Below are 21,883 nucleotides of genomic sequence, written 5' to 3' on the forward strand. Positions count from 1 at the left end.
TGATCTGATATTCTGTACATGTTCCTGAAAGTGATCATTGAATTATTCAATGGTCAAGTTGAGTTTAAGGTCACGTGTGTTTTTAAATTCTGCCAAGCTGAATAAAACTGTTTAAGCTCTTATTGTGTGAGTTAATTATAGCTGAAACTTTTTTGTTAAAGAGCATTTACCATTTAGTGAAAGCAGAGAACAGTTTATAGGACACTCATGTAATCACTGTGACATACATTTGTAGGTACTTGATTTCTCAAGTGGGGTCTGGTCAGTTGACCATCAACATTTATTGAAGATATGCCTTTTATTTGAACTGTTATCTGAATTCAGTATATGGAGATTTTCCATCTTACCAAATGTCCTAAATCTGTGTCAGTGTGATAACACACAAACTACCAGGTTAAATAGTGGGGGCATATTGTATGTAGAGAGATATTAAAATGTTAATATTGATTTCCATAGATGTATATATAAAAATATTTTAGATAGTCATTTAAATTATCAGGTTTAACAAAAAGATAATTGGCAAATTGTGGTCCCTTTGTCTGTCGTAGGTGGCTGGTCTTGAACATTTACCTTGTTATCACTATATAGGCAACATTAATTATCCAATCTTCTTGAAACTTGGTCAGACTATTTTTTCCAATATTTTGGGTGAGTTTCACATCATGTAACTTGCTAAGAACATATTAAGTCCTTATGATATCTTGGCATACCGGTAGTTCTTGAATTGTTCTGTCCTGTTGAAGAACATGGCTGCCAGTGTCAATTTTTTTATTTGGCTGAAGTGAAAATTTGTAACCATGCCATTAGTCAAGATTTTAGGCCATTCTGAATGAAGCTTGTTATCCCCAGCGAAAGGTGGAGGGATAGTTTTGGTGTTGTCCGTCCATCTGTCACAGACTTTTCAGTGCTATATCTCAGAAACTATATAAGATTTTGTCATGAAACTTTATGGGTGTATCAGTCTTTCCGAAATATCTTGGATTTTTCCAAAAATAATTTGGAAAATTCGGAAAGGATTCTTATATTGCAGGACCTCGTTTCCTGTAATAAAATTATGGCAAAATTTGGAATTCCATAAGCTATTTAATTTTTGGTAAAAGTTTAAAGGCTAAAGTAAGAATTTAATGAATTATTAATGAATACTCCAATAATGTAAATGCTTTTTTATTGGTTGCATTTTCTGATATGGAAAGTATCCGAAGATTTTTGCCGCGTCATCAAAGCGAAATACACTCTACCTCATCACTAAATGAGGACATTCTGCAAAGGGAATCAAGCCAACCATGTGCGTTTTGGTTCCTGTTTTATCCGATTATTTCGTGCGTGAGCAGTGCATAAGCAAAGGTCATTTTGAAATAACTGCAAACTGTCAACATCAGCACAGGAGTAACAATACAGTTACGTAACATTACTTAAAAAAACAAGCACAAAGACAAGTATTTAATTTGAATTTTTACTTGCTCTAAATGTAATAAATGAAGTTAAGCTCTCAGAAGTACATTATTTAGTCAAGAAGAATTAAGTTTAATTATTTGTCAGTATTATTTATGAATATTGATATTAACCCATTTATGCCTAGTGGACTCTCCCATCCTTCTGAATTGGATCAATTTATTTCCAAAATTAGGGATGTCTAGTATATTTATTTCTATATTTAGAATATTTCTTACAAAAATTCCTTTAAGCAAACTTCGCAGACCCTCATCAGACGCTGCATTATGCGGCGTCTCATCTGGGTCTACGCTGTTTGCTAAGGCCTTTTTTCTAGACGCTAGTCATAAATGGGTTAAATAGTTTCTTACTATAATAATATTACATTGTAAAATATTGTTAAAAAATATCATTTTTGTCTTTAATTATCATTTTTCTTTTTTGGGCCAGAAATTATCAGTACGGGCCGGCTAGGGCTGCATGATTATAGGACCTCCTGGCCGGCAATACATTTTAATTTTACTGGGTGTATAAATATAAACGAGGAGAGGTGTCATGTATAATAACCATAACCCTGGCCTCCACTTTTTTAAATAAGAGATATTGTTATTTTTATTAAATGTAATTCTAAAGGGCTATATCTAAGATACTATACAAGATTTCAACATGAAACTGCATAGTAGTCAGAGCTCCAGATAAGGGTCGTTTTTTCGTAATTACGAATTATTTTCAAGTCCGTTACGCATTTATTTTAAAATCTTTTCGTACCATTAAGAATTACAAAATAAAGTTACGAATATTATTTTTACATCGGTTGGTATCGATTTTTTTCGCGTATTAAAGATCTTTGCGGTGCTTATATAGAATGGTTATCGGGTTTGTTTAACAAAGCGCATTTTTTCCAATAAAAGTGGCGTATACAGTCTATCTGTCAAAAAACAATGGCGGCGCCCAGAGAGCGTCCTAAAAAACTGCAAAGCGTCCAAAAACACGCTTTTAACATATTGTACGCAAAGTGAGCCGAAGTTAAATGTTTAGAAAGACATTATAGATAAGATTTTATACGATGTTGTATGTTCAGTTGCCGACACAGTCGGAAAAGCTAAACAAGAACGCGACACGACGGGTCCAAACTTAAACACAAAAAAACATTGAACGAGTGGAAGGGACAAGTCCCGTCGCTAATCATTGAAAAGATTAAAGGGGAGACCCATTTTAATTGTGAAATATGTAAAAATTCTTCTAAGACATGCAATCTAAGCACAGTTTGGGCATATGAAGGTATTTGAAAAATAAAATTGTATAATACTGAAAAGACAATGTTGAACTCGTATAAATAAAGTTGCTAGTATGTTTATTTTGATTCTTTTTGCATGAAAATAACCATTATTATTTATTTTTAGGTCATTTAGAAAAAATAAGAATTATTTTCCAAAACTCAGTAGTAACATTAAGAATAAAATTTCAGAGTTAATAATTCTTTTAGAAAATCTGGTAGTAATTTAAGAATTTCACAAAACCTTATCTGGAGCTCTGATAGTAGTACACTGTAACTCCAATAAAGTGCGTACCATTATAACGCTGTGTCCAATATAACGCGGGGGGTCCTTGGATCCCGTTTTTTCTCCAACCTTCCATACTGATTCAAATCCATGTTATGCAACTTCATATATTTTCATAAATTCAAAGAAGCCGGCGATCACAGCTTGATTGCTTTATCCGTCCGTTTAACTGATTTTAATCGTTTAGAGGTTAAACGACACTCAACAGCTAATTGGTGTTAATCTGTTGTGTAATGTCAATAAAGGTGTGAAAACTCGCGAGTCAGTGTTTATTACATGTATTCCCTATCAGAGCGGTTCGGTGCGCTAATTTCAATAAGGCAAGTGCAAGCGGAATAATTATCAAATTAAAGTTATTTAAAACGATTACCTGTTTATGTTTTGTATTTATCGTGTATTGTATTTCATTGTATAAACTATGGCTGTGTAAGTGTGTTATAGTTTATTATATGCTACACATGCTTGATAAATAAAAATATCTTTGTGTGTGTTTAATGTTTCAGTACGTATACAATTTTTTTTTAAAGATCCTGACGATTTATTTACATGCTAACGCAGTGTAATAGTTAACAGAGATGCACTTAAATTTTTGCCCGTTATCAGAAAGTCCACGGAAAGCACGTTTTTTACATGCTGCGTATGACGCAATACAACATTTCTTTGTACATGTATCGTATTGCATTCAATCTAAATTTAAATTCGCTCGTCCAATAAAAGCTGTGTCCCATAATGCACTGTACTAATTTTTCTGAAAAATGGCGTAGGCATATGAATTTGTTTACGAAGTTCATAAACATATTTTGTCACAAATGTTTAACATTATTTTTTTGTAAGTGATGTAATTATATTGGATTATCGGATAAATGTGCACATTAGAAAAGTGGTATGTATACTGTTATCGTTCAATTCGGTTTATATGCATGTATTTGCGGATGACAACACAGAATGACGATACACAGGACCTATATTATAGGCTATACTTTACCTGTTTTTATAGCCCCTTAAATAAATAAGCTCAAAACTTATAACGCTGTCCGTTTATAATGCTGTTGCGTGGCTTGGACCCCGTCATCCGCGTTATATTGGATTTACAGTGTATAGATACCAATGAGTAGAATTGCCTGGCAAAAGAACCAAAACCCTGCACTTTCTTAAATAAGAGTTATTTCCCTTAGTTGTTTTTGTATGTTATAACTGTTTAAGGCTTTATCTCAGATAATATACCAGATTTCAATATGAAACTAAAGGATATATAGATATTGGAGAATTTCAATGCATAGCAACAATGAATCTGCACTTTTGCTTTTTATGCCCCGGATCGAATGATTGGGGGTATATTGTTTTTGGCCTGTCTGTCTGTCATTGTATGTGTCTGTCATTGTATGTGTGTGTCTGTCCAAAACTTTAACCTTGGTCATGACTTTTGCAATATTGAAGATAGCAACTTCTTATTTTGCATGCATGTGTATCTCATGGAGCTGCACATTTTGAGTGGTGAAAGGTCAAGGTCATCCTTCAAGATCAAAGGTCAATATATGGCTTCAAAGCAGCGCAGTAGGGGGCATTGTGTTTCACAAACACAGCTCTTGTTCAGAATATGTTCTTATTGTCCCGTACCGGTTTCACCGGAGGGGACTTATGGTTTGCGCTCTGTGTGTCTGTCTGTCTGTCTTGCCAGTCTGTCACACTTTTCTAGATCTTGCGATAACTTTAAAAGTTCTTCATATTTTTTCATGAAACTTGAAACATGGATTGATGGCAATATAGACATTATGCACGTCATTTCATTTTGTTCTTACATCAAAAATTCTGGTTGCTTTGGCAACAATTAAAAAAAATCTGACAATGGGTGAGCCGGTAGGGGACATAAATTGTTTGGCAATACAGTCAAACCTGAGTCAAGGGAAATGACCAAAGTGGCCATTGTCCACAGGTGACCGTTGTTTTCAGATCACAATTTTTAGATGGTTGGTCAGTTGGTAGTATTTCTACGTTGTTTCCCCACCCAGGCGTTTGCATACAGTGAAACAAAGGCTCATTACCGATAAATAAGCATAAGAATATAATTAACTAACATTGAAAATACAGGATTATATCTTATAAATTGATTTAATGTCATATTGTTAAACTAAATCAATGACTTTATCAACGCTACTTTGATTGTTTATTAATGCATCATGTTTATTCAGTAAATAAAGCTTGCCAAGTCCTTTGGCGTCACGACCAAACAAGTCTAAAAAGCGGATTCGCTGTCATAAACGATAGTACGTTCATTCAGCATATCCTACAGTTCGAGGTATATTCATTTTGATGTAAGATTGTCACGCATCATTGACGTCACGTCTGAACAAATTTAAAAGCGGATTCGCTGATTCATAAACCGACAGTACAGGATAACAGTATCGTTCTAATTCAATGAAAAAGATGCCAAAACATTTTTAAATATTTAGTTTGTTATACAAGTTGCAATTCAGTGTACATTTTCCTGAATAGACGATCACTAATCCTTTTATCGCATAAATATTTATTGACTTCGTCACGCGCTCATGATTTGTCGTTATGAATGCAGCCGATAATTACCACTTATACACATTCTTATTGTTACGTGCACCTGTTTCGTTTTGATGTCCCCCACTATAGTACACTGCAACGCCAATATATCGCGGACCGTTATATCGCGCTGTCCAATATATCGCGCTTTGGCTATGGCTCTCAAAAATCTGACGAGCATGATCTCTAAATGACATGTTTAAATTTGAGAATTCGCTAACTTAAGCAAAAAACCGGTTCTAGCTAGTATCAACACCACATATTTCGCGGCTTACTATGGCACGCAGTGAAGCGTGAAAAACAGTCAATTAGTGACAATGTTGTTTACACAAGGCTGGGGTTGTTTTTAACACTTAGGAAATATCCAATTAGTGTCATTGCAAAGGTAATAATGGCAGTATAGATCGTTAAATTTCGGTGCTGGTCATGAATTTCTTTGTCCTGATAAAAAGCGCGCTAAAATTGGCGTGGGTGTATTTATTTGTAAATTTCGTAGCCGATACAACATTGCGATAATTTAATTTCCGTTAAAAGTTTTGTTGTTAATTTCAACAAAAGTACCGCGGTATCTCGCGAATTATGTGGCATTGACATTTCCTCTTAATAAAATATCATTCAAACACACGGTATCATTACCGTTACGGTAAGGGTAAATTGGAATCTATGCACAATGTATTTTATAAGTTTTTTACGGCAAGAATTTTCCATTTTAGCTGATTCGCGAGGGATCGTACATGAAAATAAAAAACATAATTTACATTTTGGTTTTTATGATAAATACACAGATACTTATGTAGTAATGAAAACGTTTATTGTATAATTGGTTTGCAATTATTACAAAACAAATATGCAGCAGCGCTGTATATAAAATGAAAACATTGGGGAAATTTGAGAAGTTCACCGCAATACAATTGAGTTAGACATTTCTCGAGTTATATCGCGCGCCGGATATATCGCGCTCGCGATCTTTGGACCCCACCAACCGCGTTATATCGGCGTTGCAGTGTAGTGGGGAACATATTGTTTTTGCTCTGTCTGTTGGTCTGTTGGTTGGTTGGTCTGTTGGTTGGTTTGTGCCAACTTTAACATTTTGCAATAACTTTTGCTATATTGAATATAGCAACTTGATATTTTGCATGCATGTGTATCTCATGGAGCTGCACATGTTGAGTGGTGAAAGGTCAAGGTCATCCTTTAAGGACAGAGGTAAAATATGTGTGGCCAAAATCGCTCATTTTATGAATACTTTTGCAATATTGAAGATAGCAACTTGATATTTGGCATGCATGTGTATCTCATGGAGCTGCACATTTTGAGTGGTGAAAGGTCAAAGTGAAGGTCATCCTTCAAGGTCAGAGGTCAAATATATGTGGCCAAAATTGCTTATTTTATGAATACTTTTGCAATATTGAAGATAGCAACTTGATATTTGGCATGCATGTGTAACTTATGGAGCTGCACATTTTGAGTGGTGAAAGGTCAAGGTCATCCTTCAAGGTCAGAGGTCAAATATATGTGGCCCAAATCACTTATTTTATGAATACTTTTGCAATATTGAAGATAGCAACTTGATATTTGGCATGCATGTGTATCTCATGGAGCTGCACATTTTGAGTGGTGAAAGGTCAAGGTCATCCTTCTAGGTCAAATATATGGGTCAAAATTGCTCATGTAATGTAAGTTCTGCAATATTGAAGCTAGCAATTTTATATTTGACATCAGGGCTTAACACTAAGGCATGTCCGAACGACATTCACTGCCTGTACCTAAGTCCGGGCTAGCCAGTGTCCCAGGAACATGCCCGACCGGTCATGTGTATTTTCGGAGGGATTATGTGTTCTATATCAATAAACTGCATTTTAAATAAGCTTTTCAAAGATGCAACAATCTAAATACAGTATGATCAGATGACAATTAAATCCCAGAGTGAAGTCGGAGACAACAAATGGATCGTATCTCAAAATAGATTTGGAACCCCCTGATTGCAATCAAAAAGAGGCCGATCATTCAGAAAATCCCCGGCAGTTTTCCTGGTAAAACACGTCGGTACCTATTTTTAAACGGAATTCCGCTAGATACGGTTTTTGATTGGTTTCTTCGTAGTGACGTGTTTTCTCGATAAAAATACGTTATAATATAAAAGCCGGGATAGCCCAGCATCGTCCGGGGTGGATGAAAGCATTAACACAAAGTTACTATAAAATTATTAGTTATTTATCAATTTTAAATAATTGTAATTTGTTTGATCGATTAGAAGTGTTTTGGCAATCTTTTTTACGCAATTCAATTAGCAAAACTAATATTAATGGTTGATCCTGGCTTTTAGTAGAGAGTTAACCCTGTACAATTGTTACGTCTACCGTAACACGTTATTTTGCGAAACCTAAGATTTACTTACCATTTGTTGTCAGACGGTAACCGCGGCAATCTATGTAAAAAAAGGTTTGGCTTTATGGGTGGGGATGGGGGTTCCTCAGATAAGAAAAGAAAAGGGAAGGAGGAAAGTAAGAGAAAGTATGAGGAAAAAAAAGGAAATTTCTCCCGAAATGGCTTGAAGATTACAAATAGATGTCTAAAGTAGATGAATATTGAATTCATTAGCATTAGAAAGGCAAGCTTGTAAGAATTATTGAATCATAACTGCGCATCTCTACGCACAAGAAAATACCAGTTGAATGATAAATATAAAGGTTTTGATATACTTGGGTCAGGGCACATGAAAGATTGGTCAGGGCTAGTAGGTTCTGCATTTACAAGCCCGAATGGGCTTGTTGAAAAAAAAGTTAGTGTTAAGCCCTGGATATGCATGTGTATCTCATGGAGCTGCACATTTTGAGTGGTGAAGGGTCAAGGTCAAGATCATCCTTAAAGGCCAAACGCCATATAGGGGGACATTGTGTTTCACACACATCTTGTTGTTCTTAATTTTCGCGACTCGAAACGACTGACGCGTGACAGTTGTTTTCAGTTCAAACTTAACTTTCGGTCATAGAACTATCAAAGGTAATTACTGCTATCAGATGCTTTACCCGCAAAATAGACGGACAAAATGATGTGCTGTGTTTTTAATGTCCTTGACTCAAAAACGACTGTCGCCTGACCGTTGTTTTCAATTCAAAGATGACTTTCGGAGTGGAATATAGTGGCCGTTGGCTGTTATGGAAAGGTGACCGTTATTCTCAAGTGTACTATACTAGAGTGATTTTCATCGGGGGTCATCCAGACTGACCGTTTTCTGCAGGTGACCGTTATTCTCAGGTGGCCGTTAGGTCAGTTTCGACTGTAGTCTTGTTTAAGATGAACAGTGTTTGAAAATAGTTCAAGTCCAACAAAAAACAAGGACCCCTGGGTCTATTGCAGTTTTCCTTATATTGCTTTAGTGAAGCCTCGTGAATACTCATGAAGTCAGATTGTTGTCCAATCTCCATGAAAATTGCGAAAAACATTCTATCTAATGATATCTTGATATTGTTTGAAAAATTTTCAAGCTAAAAAACATGGCTGCCAAAAGTATTCTCAGAAGTATATTTTAAATGCACAGTATATTCCAATATAAAAGTTTATTTAGTCTTGTTTTATAACACCTCCACTTCAGATATCAAAATGGCATACCCAAAAGAACACGTACGGTTGGGCGCGGGCGGAGGTACTGGGGGCACTTGTGAACTCTGTGTTCCTGATAGCGCTGTGCTTCTCTATCTTGGTTGAGGGCCTCAAGAGGCTGGTCGAGGTGGAGAAGATTGAAAACCCCACCCTGCTGCTGATTGTCGGGGCCGCAGGGCTTGGGGTGAACCTCATCGGGCTGGCACTCTTCTGTCAGCATGGTATGTTATGTTGTGCAGGGGTGAGAGTTTTCACCTAGTCAGTGGTTGTCCACTTGAACCTGCTGTCATTTTTACCAATCTTCCAATCAAAATCTGTCTTTGAAAATGTTTTGGTAATATGTTTGCTGATTTAATTGCAAAATCAAATGACTTTCACTGATTTCTGTGATTGACTATTCAGTGAAATCCAGTGGATATGAACAGACCTTTTTAGATCGCATTTACAGGTTCGTTTAAGTGACCATTCCCAAAGAGAAGGTACAACAAATTCCCAATTAAAAAAAATACTCCAAAAAACTTTAGTTTTTTTAGACAGAAGTGTCTAATGATTCTTATATCTCTATTTTATTTCAATTACATCTAACAAAGTATATAACTATAATTCTTATGATTTTGGTCTTTTTTTTTATTATTAGAAAGAGTTGTTCATGTTTACAATAGTTTTTCCCAAAGCAGTGAATTTTACGCGAGAAAAAATACCCAATCTGGACATTGCATATTTTCCAAAAATGGCCAGGAAAAGGGAAGATAAATAAAAAGCAAATCAAGCTTCAAGATTGTTAAGGAACATTGACTGTACTTTGTAAGGCTAGTTACTTATAAAAAAGAATGTGAACAACGGATCAGGTTATTACTGTTAACACTTTAAAAGTCAGGTTTATTGTCCAGTCTTCACAAAACTTGGTCAGAACATTTGTTTTAATGATATCTTGGATGCATTCCAAAATGGTTTTGGTTGGTTGAACAACATGGCCGCCACCTTTCTGTACGTCTGTCTTTCCAGCCGGCACTTTTGTGTCCGGAACCATATCTTAAAAGTATTTTGGTGGATTTTATTGAAACTTGGTATGAGTATATCTTTGGATAAGAGGATGATGCCCTTTGTATCTTTAAAAAAATGCTTTTTAATATAAGCTTAGAGCTTTATCTCCATTAACATATGAGCCAGAGCCATGAAACTTGCCATAGTTGTTCTCAATCATCTGGGGTTGATTCACATTCAACACCCATAATCCTAGGTGCTAAGGTCAAGGTCACACATTGAGGTCAAAGGTCACAAATTTGATGAATTATTCATTATTTAGTCATTCCTTTACTATGCATCAAGGGATTCTGTAATGACTGTCCACAATTGTTCTCCATTATCTAGCTGAGTTTCAAATATAAGATCCAGGTTGCTAGGTTCATGGTCAAAGTCACTCACAAAGGTCAAAATAACATATTTTGATTTAAAATGCCTTATTATGCCCCCCTTCGAAGAAGTGGGGGTATATTGTTTTGCTCATGTCGGTTGGTTGGTCTGTATGTCCGTCCGTTGGTCCATCCACCGAATGGTTTCCGGATGATAACTCAAGAAGGCTTATGCCTAGGATCATGAAACTTAATAGGTACATTGAACATGACTCGCAGATGACCCCTATTGATTTTCAGGTCACTAGGTCAAAGGTCAAGGTCAGGGTGACTAGAACCAGTCAAATGGTTTCCGGATGATAACTCAAGAACGCTTACGCCTAGGATCATGAAACTTCATAGGTACATTGAACATGACTCGCAGATGACCGCTATTAATTTTTAGGTCACTAGGTCAAAGGTCAAGGTCAGAGTGACTAGAACCAGTAAAATGGTTTCCAGATGATAACTCAAGAACGCTTACGCCTAGGATCATGAAACGTCATAGGTACATAGATCATGACTCGCAGATGACCCCTATTGATTTCCAGGTCACTAGGTCATAGGTCACAGTGACTCGACACAGTAAAATGGTTTCCGGATGATAACTCAAGAAAGCTTACGCCTAGGATCATGAAACTTCAGTGTTCTATTGTTCATGATAAGCAATTTGAAATTAACTTAAGCATAACCATAATTTTGTATTGTAAAAATGAAGTTGTAGGTTAATATAATATTCAAGTAGAAAGTTACATTATGATTTGATAGTAATACTTTAATTGCAGAGTAAACAAAGTATATTGTCTACCTTCATGTGTCAAACCCTTGTGGTTTCAATACACAATATCAACATCTCAGTTCTGTTTTTAGCTTAAAAAGATCTGGATATTTAAAATTGTACATTTTAACATAATTGTTAATAACAACTCTATTTTCAGGAGGTCATGGCCACAGCCATGGTGGTGGAGGTCATGGTCACAGCCATGATGGCAAGAAGGCTACACCAAACCATTCCAACCACTCCCATGATGTCATGGTGAAGGAGAGTCAGGCCCTTGTAGAAATAAGGAGGGCCACCAACGGCACAGCTACACATCACGATCACCACAGTGAATCTGAGTCTGATGACACAGTGGTTGAGTTGGATCAGGATAGTAGTAAAATGCGTAAGTAAATGCTTTGTTAACACTTTAGGAGACTTGTATATAGTCCAATCTTCATAAAACTTGGTCAGAAGATTTGTTATTATGATAACTCAGCTGTGTACTAAAATGGAACAGTTCTATCAAAAGCATGGCCGCCAGGGAGCGGGGCAGTTTTCCTAATATGGCGATATTAAAATCATGTAAACACTCTAGTTGTAAAGAGGATATTGGTGCACAATGAAGATAATGATGATGAGCTCTTCAATAGCCAAAATGAACATTTTAGCAATACTTTTAAAAGATCACCCAATCACCACTTCTTGACAATTGGAAAACAAACAAAAAACAAGTTTCTTGACTTGCATTGCATGTTACTAAAAATTAGTGACAGATTTTGTGTGGATTTCTATATTCATTTTTAGCGCGGCTGTTTTCGGAGAAAACTCGAGCTATTGTCATAGCCAGCTCGTCTAAAATATTATTGTGTTTTTTATAACTGTGTTAATATTACCTAGCATACTAAGTCACCTTTATTTTGTAATTGTCTATTTAATTATCTTAAGTGGGTACTTGGGGCACTCTACACCCCAAGTTACGTTTGAATAAATTTTATGAAAAAGAAAAAAACTCTGGCTATGATCTCTTTTAAACCACAGGCCTTAGTTGTCAGTGATGTCTGACATGGTCATAATTGACTGTGTGACCCCCCCCCCCCCCCCCCTGGTTGGATTGGACAAAATTCAAGGGAAGTAATAACCTTTAAAGGGAGATGATTTCTATACCTGCCAAATGATAAATAGAAATTTTATTTCAATGCGGCCTAGTAGAGGGCATTGTGTTTCTGACAAACACATCTCTTGTTGGGTCACTAGGTCAAAGGTCAAGGTCAATGTGACCTCTAAAAAAAAAATCTGACAAGCTTTCGCAGCCGAGCGTGGCACCCGTTATGCGTTGCTCTTGTTAGCTCCATGTATTTATGCAAATTAACATTTCGCGTATTTGTTTTTTTTATGCAAATTAATATTTTGTGTATTTGTTTTGCCATTATTTGTTGATACAAAATTATAACATGAGGAAATACTTGTCCATTAAACACATCTCTAGTTACATTAACTTTTGTTAAAATATCTCTATCCAATGTCCTGTGTATGGAATAAGTATGGAAAACTAGAATTATTTGCTAAAATCATAGTTTTTGAATCCCAGTTATAAAGAAAAAAGGAATAATTTTCAGAAAAAAATGACTGTTTGAATATTATAAGTCAGGTGAAAAGGTTACATAAACATGTACATAAGGTTTTAAAATATTGTCTGTTTTATTATAAATCTCTGCCTGAATGCAATTTATCTTAAATGATTACTATCAGGGTGCAGGATCACATGACTTTGTGGGGTTCACAACTGAACGTTAATCAATGTAAACACACAGATATGTGGTGCTTTCCTTCAAATAACTTTTTAACACATTTTAGCTCACCTGTCACGAAGTCACATGGTGAGCTTATGTGACCGTGTGACGTCCGGCGTCCGTATGTGCGTTTGTGCGCGCGTCCGTCAACAATTTGTTTGTGTAGACAGTAGAGGTCACAGTTTTCATCCAATCTTTATGAAATTTGGTCAGAATGTTTATCTTGATGAAATCTAGGTTTGGATTGTATTTGGTCATCTGGGGTCAAAAAATAAGTCACTAGGTAAAAAACTAGATCACATAATAGGTCAAATAATAGAAAAACCTTGTGTAGACAATAGAGGTCGCAGTTTGTATCCAATCTTTATGATATTTGGTCAGAATGTTATCTTGAGGAATTCTGGGTTGGGATTGTATTTGGGTCATCTGGGGTCAAAGACTAGGTCACTAGGTAAAAAACTAGGTCAAATAATAGAAAAATCTTGTGCAGACAGTAGAGGTCACAGTTTTCATCCAATCGTTAAGAAATTTGGTCAGAATGTTTATTTTGATGAAATCTGGGTTGGGATTGTATTTTGGTCATCTGGGGTCAAAACCTAGGTCACTAGGTCAAAAACTAGGTCAAATAATAGAAAAACCTTGTGTAGACAGTGTATTATTTCTTTCTTTTTATTTATTAATTACCATGTGTAGTTCTCTTCGTTCCATTTACCGTGCACTCCTTCTGGTCGAGGGGACAAAACCATCAATACTGATCCATACAAAATTATCTCCCCTTAAAAAAAACAAGTTGATTTGTCCCTGCTGGAAACCCCCCACCCCACCACACTTGCCTACACTTCCAAACTCCTTCTATTAACCACCCAGGGTGGCAACTTGTTTTTTACCTATCAATAAGTGCATATAATATTGTACATTCTGTACATAATCTGCTTTTATGTATAAACATTGTTTGTTTTGTCTAATTTTTAACTGTAAAGTACATTGTTTTACCTTTGATTTTTATGTGGCCCTAAAGAGGTAACTGTTTGGCGACATGCAAGTTATTACCTTTAAATATATTAATATTATCATTAAATTTCTTTTAAATATTGTCTTAACGCCACTCTGGTGGGACATCCTTCCTTCATAGCCCAATCCTCTATAAGTTCCATACAGACAGGGTCTTAGGTTGGAGCATCACGGCTATATTCCCTGTCTGCAAGTGTTCAACATTGTGTCTTACTTACAAATACATGCTTATTTTAATACTAAATACAATTTAGAACTATATTGCATTACCAATTTCAATTGTTTGTTATAATTCTATATAATTGCATGTTAACATGCAAATCCCCTTCTTTTTTCTTATGAGAGCTATTAAAACAGGCTCCACCTCCCTATTAATTAAGGTTTATAAATCTCAATATCTTCCCATCGCTAAGAGTTCCTAGCATAAAATTTAACTCAAACAACAAATTACACCTATCTATAGGTTTATTATGTATGTAGATATATAGTGGCAGTGTTAAACCACTTTGTGATCTGAAAAAAAACTAAAATATTAATAATTGTTGCTTATTTTATACATATCACACATTTGTGTAATCCTTTTTCTCCCAGAAATAGTATTATTATGTTAATTTTAATAATAAAATCACAGATCACAAAGTCTAAAAACTCCAACAAACCGATTGTAGTACATGTATATACTGAACAGTGGGTCTAGTAATGATGATGCCACATAGAACAGTATGTGTTTTCACCATCTTTACTTATAAAAATTGGGCTATTCTCTCTCTCTCTCTTTCCTTTTAAAAAACATCCAATAACAATATCATATTAATAATAATAATAAGAAGAAGTATAACAACATAACATAAACATAGTAATTTATTACTGTAAAACAAGTCATGAATTTCTTTAAAATCCAAGTTCTTTTTTATGTAATTATCTTTTTTCTTTCATTTCTATATTTTCTGCATAGTAATTCTTATTGTTTACATTCTGTAAAGTGCAATGTCAAGGTCGTCCTTCGTGGGAAAATGTCTATTTTAAAACAGATTGGACTACTTGTAATTTTTAATAAGATAAGTCGGCCAATCAGCGCCATCATTATATAAGCCTATTAACCAATACAAACGCCGCTTTTTAACAGCGTTACGCTCAGCCAATATGCAGTTTATAATGAGTATTGCATTTATATCCCATCTAATTTAATTATAAGTAAAGCTATTTTTTAAATTACTAGATTTTTATAAAAGCACCGCACCAACACTGCAAAGTTTTCTATTTTTATCAATGGTACAGCCCAGTAAAATCAAACTGTCCATTTTATGGCCGTTTTCGACCTTTTAATGCAGAGTTTTATGTTAAGCAGTGTGCTCGGGCAATGGTTTATCAACCAAAGTCCCGAGGGTAAAAAACCCCATTAGTCAGTCAGTGTAGACAGTAGAGGTCACAGTTTTCATCCAATCTTTATGAAATTTGGTCAGAATGTTTATCTTGATAAAATCTGGGTTGGGATTGTATTTTGGTTATCTGGGGTCAAAAACTAGGTCACTAGGTCAAAAACTAGGTCAAATAATAGAAAAACCTTGTGTAGACAATAGAGGTCGCAGTTTTCATCCAATCTTTATGAAATTTGATCAGAATGTTTATCTTGATTAAATCTTGGTTGGGATTGTATTTGGGTCATCTGAGACCAAAAACAAGGTCACTAGGTCAAATTGTAGAAAAAACGTCAACAATTTGTTTGTGTAGACAGTAGAGGTCACAGTTTTCATCCAATCTTTATGAAATTTGGTCAGAATGTTTATCTTGATGAAATCTGGAGTGAGATTGTATTTGGGTCATCTTGGGTCAAAAACTAGGTCACTAGGTCAAATACTAGGTCACTAGGTCAAAAGCTAGGTCACTTGACTAGGTCAAATAATAGAAAAACCTTGTATAGACAATAGAGGTCACAGTTTTCATCCAATCTCTATGAAATTTGGTCAGAATGTTTATCTTGGTGAAATCTGGGTTGGGATTGTATTTGGGTCATCTGGGGTCAAAAACTAGGTCACTAGGTCAAATAATAGAAAAATCTTGTGTAGACAATTGAGGTCACAGTTTTCATCCAATCTTTATAAAATTTGATCAGAATGTTTATTTTGATGAAATCTGGGTTTGGATTGTATTTGGGTCACCTGGGGTCAAAAACTAGGTCACTAGGTCAAATAATAGAAAAACCTTGTGTTAACAATAGAGGTCACAGTTTTTATCTAATCTTTATGAAATTTTGTCAGAATGTTTATCTTGATGAAATCTGGGTTGGGATTGTATTTGGTTAGTCAGGTGAGCGATTCAGGGCCCTCTTGTTTTTCTTAAGAATTTCAACTTGTGCATAAAAGACAGTTTTAATGCTGCTAATTGCACTGTGAAATACATCAAAATTGCTTAATTTAATAAGCCTGTGTTTTGGGCAAAAAATTTGATGTGTAAAGCATACATGTACATGGGTATGTTACACGCAACGTGAACTTTGGCACTGATTAAAGATGTATTAAATGATTTATTTTTATGTCCCCTACCACTATAGTGGGGGACATATTGTTTTTGCTCTGTCTGTTGGTTGGTTTGTTTGTTTGTTTACTCCAACTTTAACACTTTGCCATAACTTTTGCAATATTGATGATAGCAACTTCATATTTGGCATGCATGTGCATCTCATGGAGCTGCACATTTTGTGTGGTGAAAGGTCAAGGTTATCCTTCAAGGTCAAAGGTCAAAAAACAGATCCAAGGGAAGTAATAAGCTTTAAAGGGGGATCTGAACCTGCCAAATGATAAAAAAATTGCAATAAATCAAAGCGGCGCAGAAGGGGACATGGTGTTTCTGACAAACACATTTCTTGTTAAATATTAAGATATGGGGACAAATTGCAAGAAAAACTGTCTTGAGATTTGTTCTAAATGAATTTCAATAACTTGAGATATTTGCAAACATAAAGTTCTTAAAGTCAACTGCGATTGACGAAAAAAGAAAAGTTCTTAAATACCAATTTTTAGCTCACCTGAGCACACCATGCTCATGTTGAGCTTTTGTGATCGCTTTTTGTCCGTTGTTCGGCGTCAACATTTGCCTTGTTAACTCTCTAGAATCCACATTTATTTCCAATCTTCATGAAATTTGGTCAGAAGATTGGTTTTAATGATATCTGATGAGTTCGAAAATGGTAACGTTTGCTTGAAAAACATGGCTGCCAAAGGGCGGGGCATTTTTCCTTTTTGGCTATATATGGCTTTAGTAAAATCTTGTTAACACTCTAGAGGCCACAGTTATTGTCTGATCTTCATAAAACTTGGTCAGAAGATTATCCCAATAATATCTTGGACGAGTTCGAAAATGATGCCGGTTGGTTGAAAAACATGGCCGCCAGGGGGCGGGGCATTTTTCCTTATATGGCTATAGTAAAACCTTGTTAACACTCTAGAGCTAGAGGCCACATTTATTTTCCGATCTTCATGACACTTGGTCAGAAGATTTGTCCTAATGATATCTTGGATGAGTTCTAAAATGGTTTCGGTTGTTTAAAAAACATGGCCTCCAGGGGGCGGGGCATTTTTCCTAATATGGCTATAAATCATGCTTTAGTTAAACCTTGTTAACACTCTAGAGGCCACATTTATTGTCCGATCATTATGAAACATGGTCAGATGATTTGTCCCAATTATATCTTGGATGAGTTCGAAAAATGGTTCCGGTTGGTGGAAAAACATGGCCGCCAAGGGGGCGTGGCATTTTTCCTTATATAGCTATAGTTTAACCTTGTTAACACTGTAGAAGCCATATTTATTGTACGATCATCATGAAACTTTATCAGAAGATTTGTCCCAATGATATTTTGGACAAGTTCGAAAGTGGTTCCAGTTGCTTGAAAAACATGGCCACCAGTGGGCCGGGCATTTTTCAATATATGGACTTATGAATCTTCATGAAACTTTGTCAGTATATTTGTTTAAATGATATCTTGGATGTGTATGAAAATGGTTCTGGTCTGTTGAAAAACGTGGCTGCCAGGGTGTTAACTAGTCATGAAAGTTGGTAAGAACATATTGTTCTAATGACATCTTGGGCTGCACAGAACAGGTCAGTTTCTTTGAATCTCAGGTGAGCGACTTTGGGCCTTTCAGGCCCTCTTGTTTTTATAAAAATGACATTTTCGTCAGCACTTAAATTCGCCAATTCCTGACTTTGAAAAAAAATGCTTCAGTCAATATCCGATTTGTTTGTCTGAAATATATCGCGGTTGCTAAAAATCGTAGTGGGGAAAGAGGGAGGACACTTGAGAGTCTTTTGCAGGAGGTGGGGCCTGTTTCTCACATGTCAATATACTAGTCTTTTGTTATCAGGTGATCAGTAATTTGCCCCCATTAGTGTATCATTATTATGATTAGCAGATTAGTGGGACTGAATAACCGTTAACAAGTGATTGAAACCCGGGTTTGAAAAAGTGAAGCCAGTTGCCAATTGGTCTTATTCATTTATTATCAAGGCCAAACTAATAACAATCTTACCTTTATCTGCGCAAATTAGAGAAGGTGCAAAGATTATTGGTTAAAATTAGTGTTAGCAAACTATTTGGTCAGTTTTCAATAAAGTTTTAAGAGTTTTGCATAGTAAATATTTGATCACTTTATGTACAATAATTTTCGAAAGTGTAAAATTAACAGTGCATTATGGGACAGCGGTTTCATGGGGCAAAGTTCAGATTTAATTGTAACAACCATTGGACGAGTGAGTTTAAATTAGATTGAATGCAATGGGATACAAAGCAATGTTTTATTGCATCATACTCAGTCATTCGAAACATGTGCTTTCTGGGGATTTCCTGAAAATCGCGCAAAATTAAAAGTAAATTTCTGAAATCAATTTCCCTACGTTTGGGTGGAACTAATCGTCATGATTGCTAATTTCTCTTTACCTGTTAGGTTTTCATTTTTAGCTCATCTATTTTTTGAAAAAAAATTATGAGCTTTTGTCATCACCTTGGCGACGGCGTTGGCGTCTGCGTCCGGTTAAGTTTTGCGTTTAGGTCCACTTTTCTCAGAAAGTATCAATGCTATTGCATTCAAACTTGGTACACTTACTTACTATCATGAGGGGACTGGGCAGGCAAAGTTAGATAACTCTGGCGTGCATTTTGACTGAATTATGTGCCCTTTTTATACTTAGAAAATTGAAAATTTTGGTTAAGTTTTGCTTTTAGGTCCACTATTTTCAGAAAGTATCAATGCTATTGCATTCAAACTTGGTACACTTACTTACTATCATGAGGGGACTGGGCAGGCAAAGTTAGATAACTCTGGCGTGCATTTTGACAGAATTATGTGCCCTTTTTATACTTAGAAAATTGAAAATTTTGGTCAAGTTTTGTGTTTAGGTCCGACTGGCATTTTGACAGAATTATGTGCCCTTTTTATACTTAGAAAATTGAAAATTTGGTTATGTTTTGTGTTTAGGTCCACTTTATTCCTACAGTATCAAAGCTATTGTTTTCATACTTGCAACACTTATTAACTATCGTAAGGGGACTGTGCAGGCAAAGTTATGTAACTCTGACTGGCATTTGGATGGAATTATGGGCCCTTAATACTTAGAAAATTGTAAGTTTGGTTAAGTTTTGTGTTTTGGTCCACTTTACCCCTAAAGTATCATAGATATTGCTTTCATACTTGGAACACTCGCAAACTATCATAAGGGTACAGTACAAGGACAAGTTGCATAACTCTGGATGTCATTTTTACGGAATTATGGCCCTTTTTTGACTTAGTAACTTTGAATATAATGGTTAAATTTTGTGTTTCCACCCACTTTACTTCTTAAGTATCAAGGCTATTGCTTTCAAACTTCAAATACTTTCATGCTATCATAAGGTTACTGTACCTGTTGAATTTTACCTTGACCTTTGAATGACCTTGACTCTCAAGGTCAAATTATTAAATTTTGCTAAAATTGCCATAACTTCTTTATTTATGATTAGATTTGATTGATACTTTGACAAAACTACTCTTACCTGACATACCACAATAGACTCCACCCAAACCATCGCCCGTGCTTCCCCCCCCCCCCCCTCCCCCGAATCCCCCCCCCCTATTTTTTTTAATTTTTTATAGATCATCTCACAAATGACCACCACACCCTCACACTATACCCCCCCCCCACCCCACCCCCTCCCCAATTTTTTATTTTTTTTAAAACGGTTAGAAACAAAACTATTTATTTTGGATTATTTTATGTTTGAAATACCGTCCAACCATCGCACCCAAGAATCCCCCCCACCCCCCCCTCCCCCCCACCCAAACCCCCCCCCCCCCCCCCCTATTTTTTTTGTTTTTAAGATCATCTCACAAATTACCACCACACCCTCACACTATACCCCCCCCCCACCTCACCCCCCCCCCCCCCATTTTATTTTTTTTGAAACGGTTAAAAAACAAATATTTATTTTTATTATTTTATGTTTGAAATACCGTCCAACCATCGCACCCAAGAATGCCCCCCCCCCCCCCCCCCCCCCCCCCCCCCCCCCCCCCGATTTTTTTTTTCCCGTTTTTTTTCGCATTTTTGGAAGATAATGTAATAAATGTCCACACCCCCACACAATGCACCCCTCTTCACTCCGGCCCTCCCTCCTTTGTGATTGAAAATGAGAGTCCCTTCACCTTTAAAAAGAAAATAGATGAGCGGTGCTCTTGTTCTTTTTGCTGCAAGTAACAATTATTTGAAACATGTATTGTAAAACTAGTAAAAGATGTCAATGATTAAAAAGATTGATAGCCCATAAGAGGAAGCACAAGCTATTTTTAACCAGGTTTTTAACTAGGTTTTCCGAAGGAAAAAACTGGTTATTAGATTGGCGAATGCGGGCGGGCTGGCTGGCGGGCTGGCGGAACAAGCTTGTCCGGGCCATAACTATGTCGTTCATTGTCAGATTTTAAAATCATTTGGCACATTTGTTCACCATCATTGGACGGTGTGTCGCGCGAAATAATTACGTCGATATCTCCAAGGTCAAGGTCACACTTTGAGTTCAAAGGTCAAAAATGGCCATAAATGAGCTTGTCCTGGCCATAACTATGTCATTCATTGTGAGATTTTGAAATCATTTGGCACATTTGTTCACCATCATGGTACGGTGTGTCGCACGAAAGAATCACGTCAATATCTCCAATGTCAAGGTCGCCATGACTAAAAATAGATTATTTTTTTTTAAACAAACTTACAAAGGGGGTTAATTTTGTTTGTTCATTACAAAAGTTCAGTTTGAGTTTTCTCCCTTTATCAGATTTTTTTTTCACAATGAAAACCTGGTTTTGTGACAATTTTGTCCCTTGTTACACCTGTTTTGTAGTAAACGCAAACAACCAAACACAAATCAAAATGTTCTGTATTTATATGTAATCAATGCGGAGAAAGTATATACAGTAAGTATATACATCATCATCTTTAATATTTGTTTATTGTCTTTGATCCGGATCTAATTCGGTGCAAAGAGGCTGTATAATCTTCTGCAACAACACTGAAAAACACAATACACACAATGGGTAATAAAGTTGTTAACAATAAGCACTTATCATTACAATCCTACCTAAACGAAATCAACGCAGTCGATACAACCGTACTGCTTTCGAGTTTTAGAGCAATGTCACGTGTCAGTTAAGTACAATGTGTAATCAAGACCCTTTTGTGTCAAAACCGTATTTATCTTGATTACGTAACAGACGGAGTATGTATGCGTGGATTATTTTGGATTTTAGTGCCTCGTGC

The 21,883-nt window shown here is 36.0% G+C and overlaps 1 protein-coding gene across 3 annotated transcripts in view; it reads left to right on the top strand.

Annotated features, from left to right (window-relative positions):
• Positions 1-21,883, top strand: part of LOC127841305 (zinc transporter 1-like) — a 70,373-nt gene that overhangs the window by 23,909 nt on the left and 24,581 nt on the right. For all 3 annotated transcript variants that reach the window (XR_008030890.1, XM_052370032.1, XM_052370031.1), the window contains exons 3-4: positions 9,139-9,367; positions 11,476-11,703. Coding sequence is in view for 2 of the 3 variants with exons in the window: in XM_052370032.1 (XP_052225992.1) it covers positions 9,139-9,367; positions 11,476-11,703 (457 nt within the window). In the remaining variant the exon portion in view is untranslated. The remainder of the gene's footprint in view (positions 1-9,138; positions 9,368-11,475; positions 11,704-21,883) is intronic.

The sequence above is a fragment of the Dreissena polymorpha genome, chromosome 1, assembly GCF_020536995.1.
Source record: "Dreissena polymorpha isolate Duluth1 chromosome 1, UMN_Dpol_1.0, whole genome shotgun sequence".
Lineage (NCBI taxonomy): Eukaryota > Metazoa > Mollusca > Bivalvia > Myida > Dreissenidae > Dreissena > Dreissena polymorpha.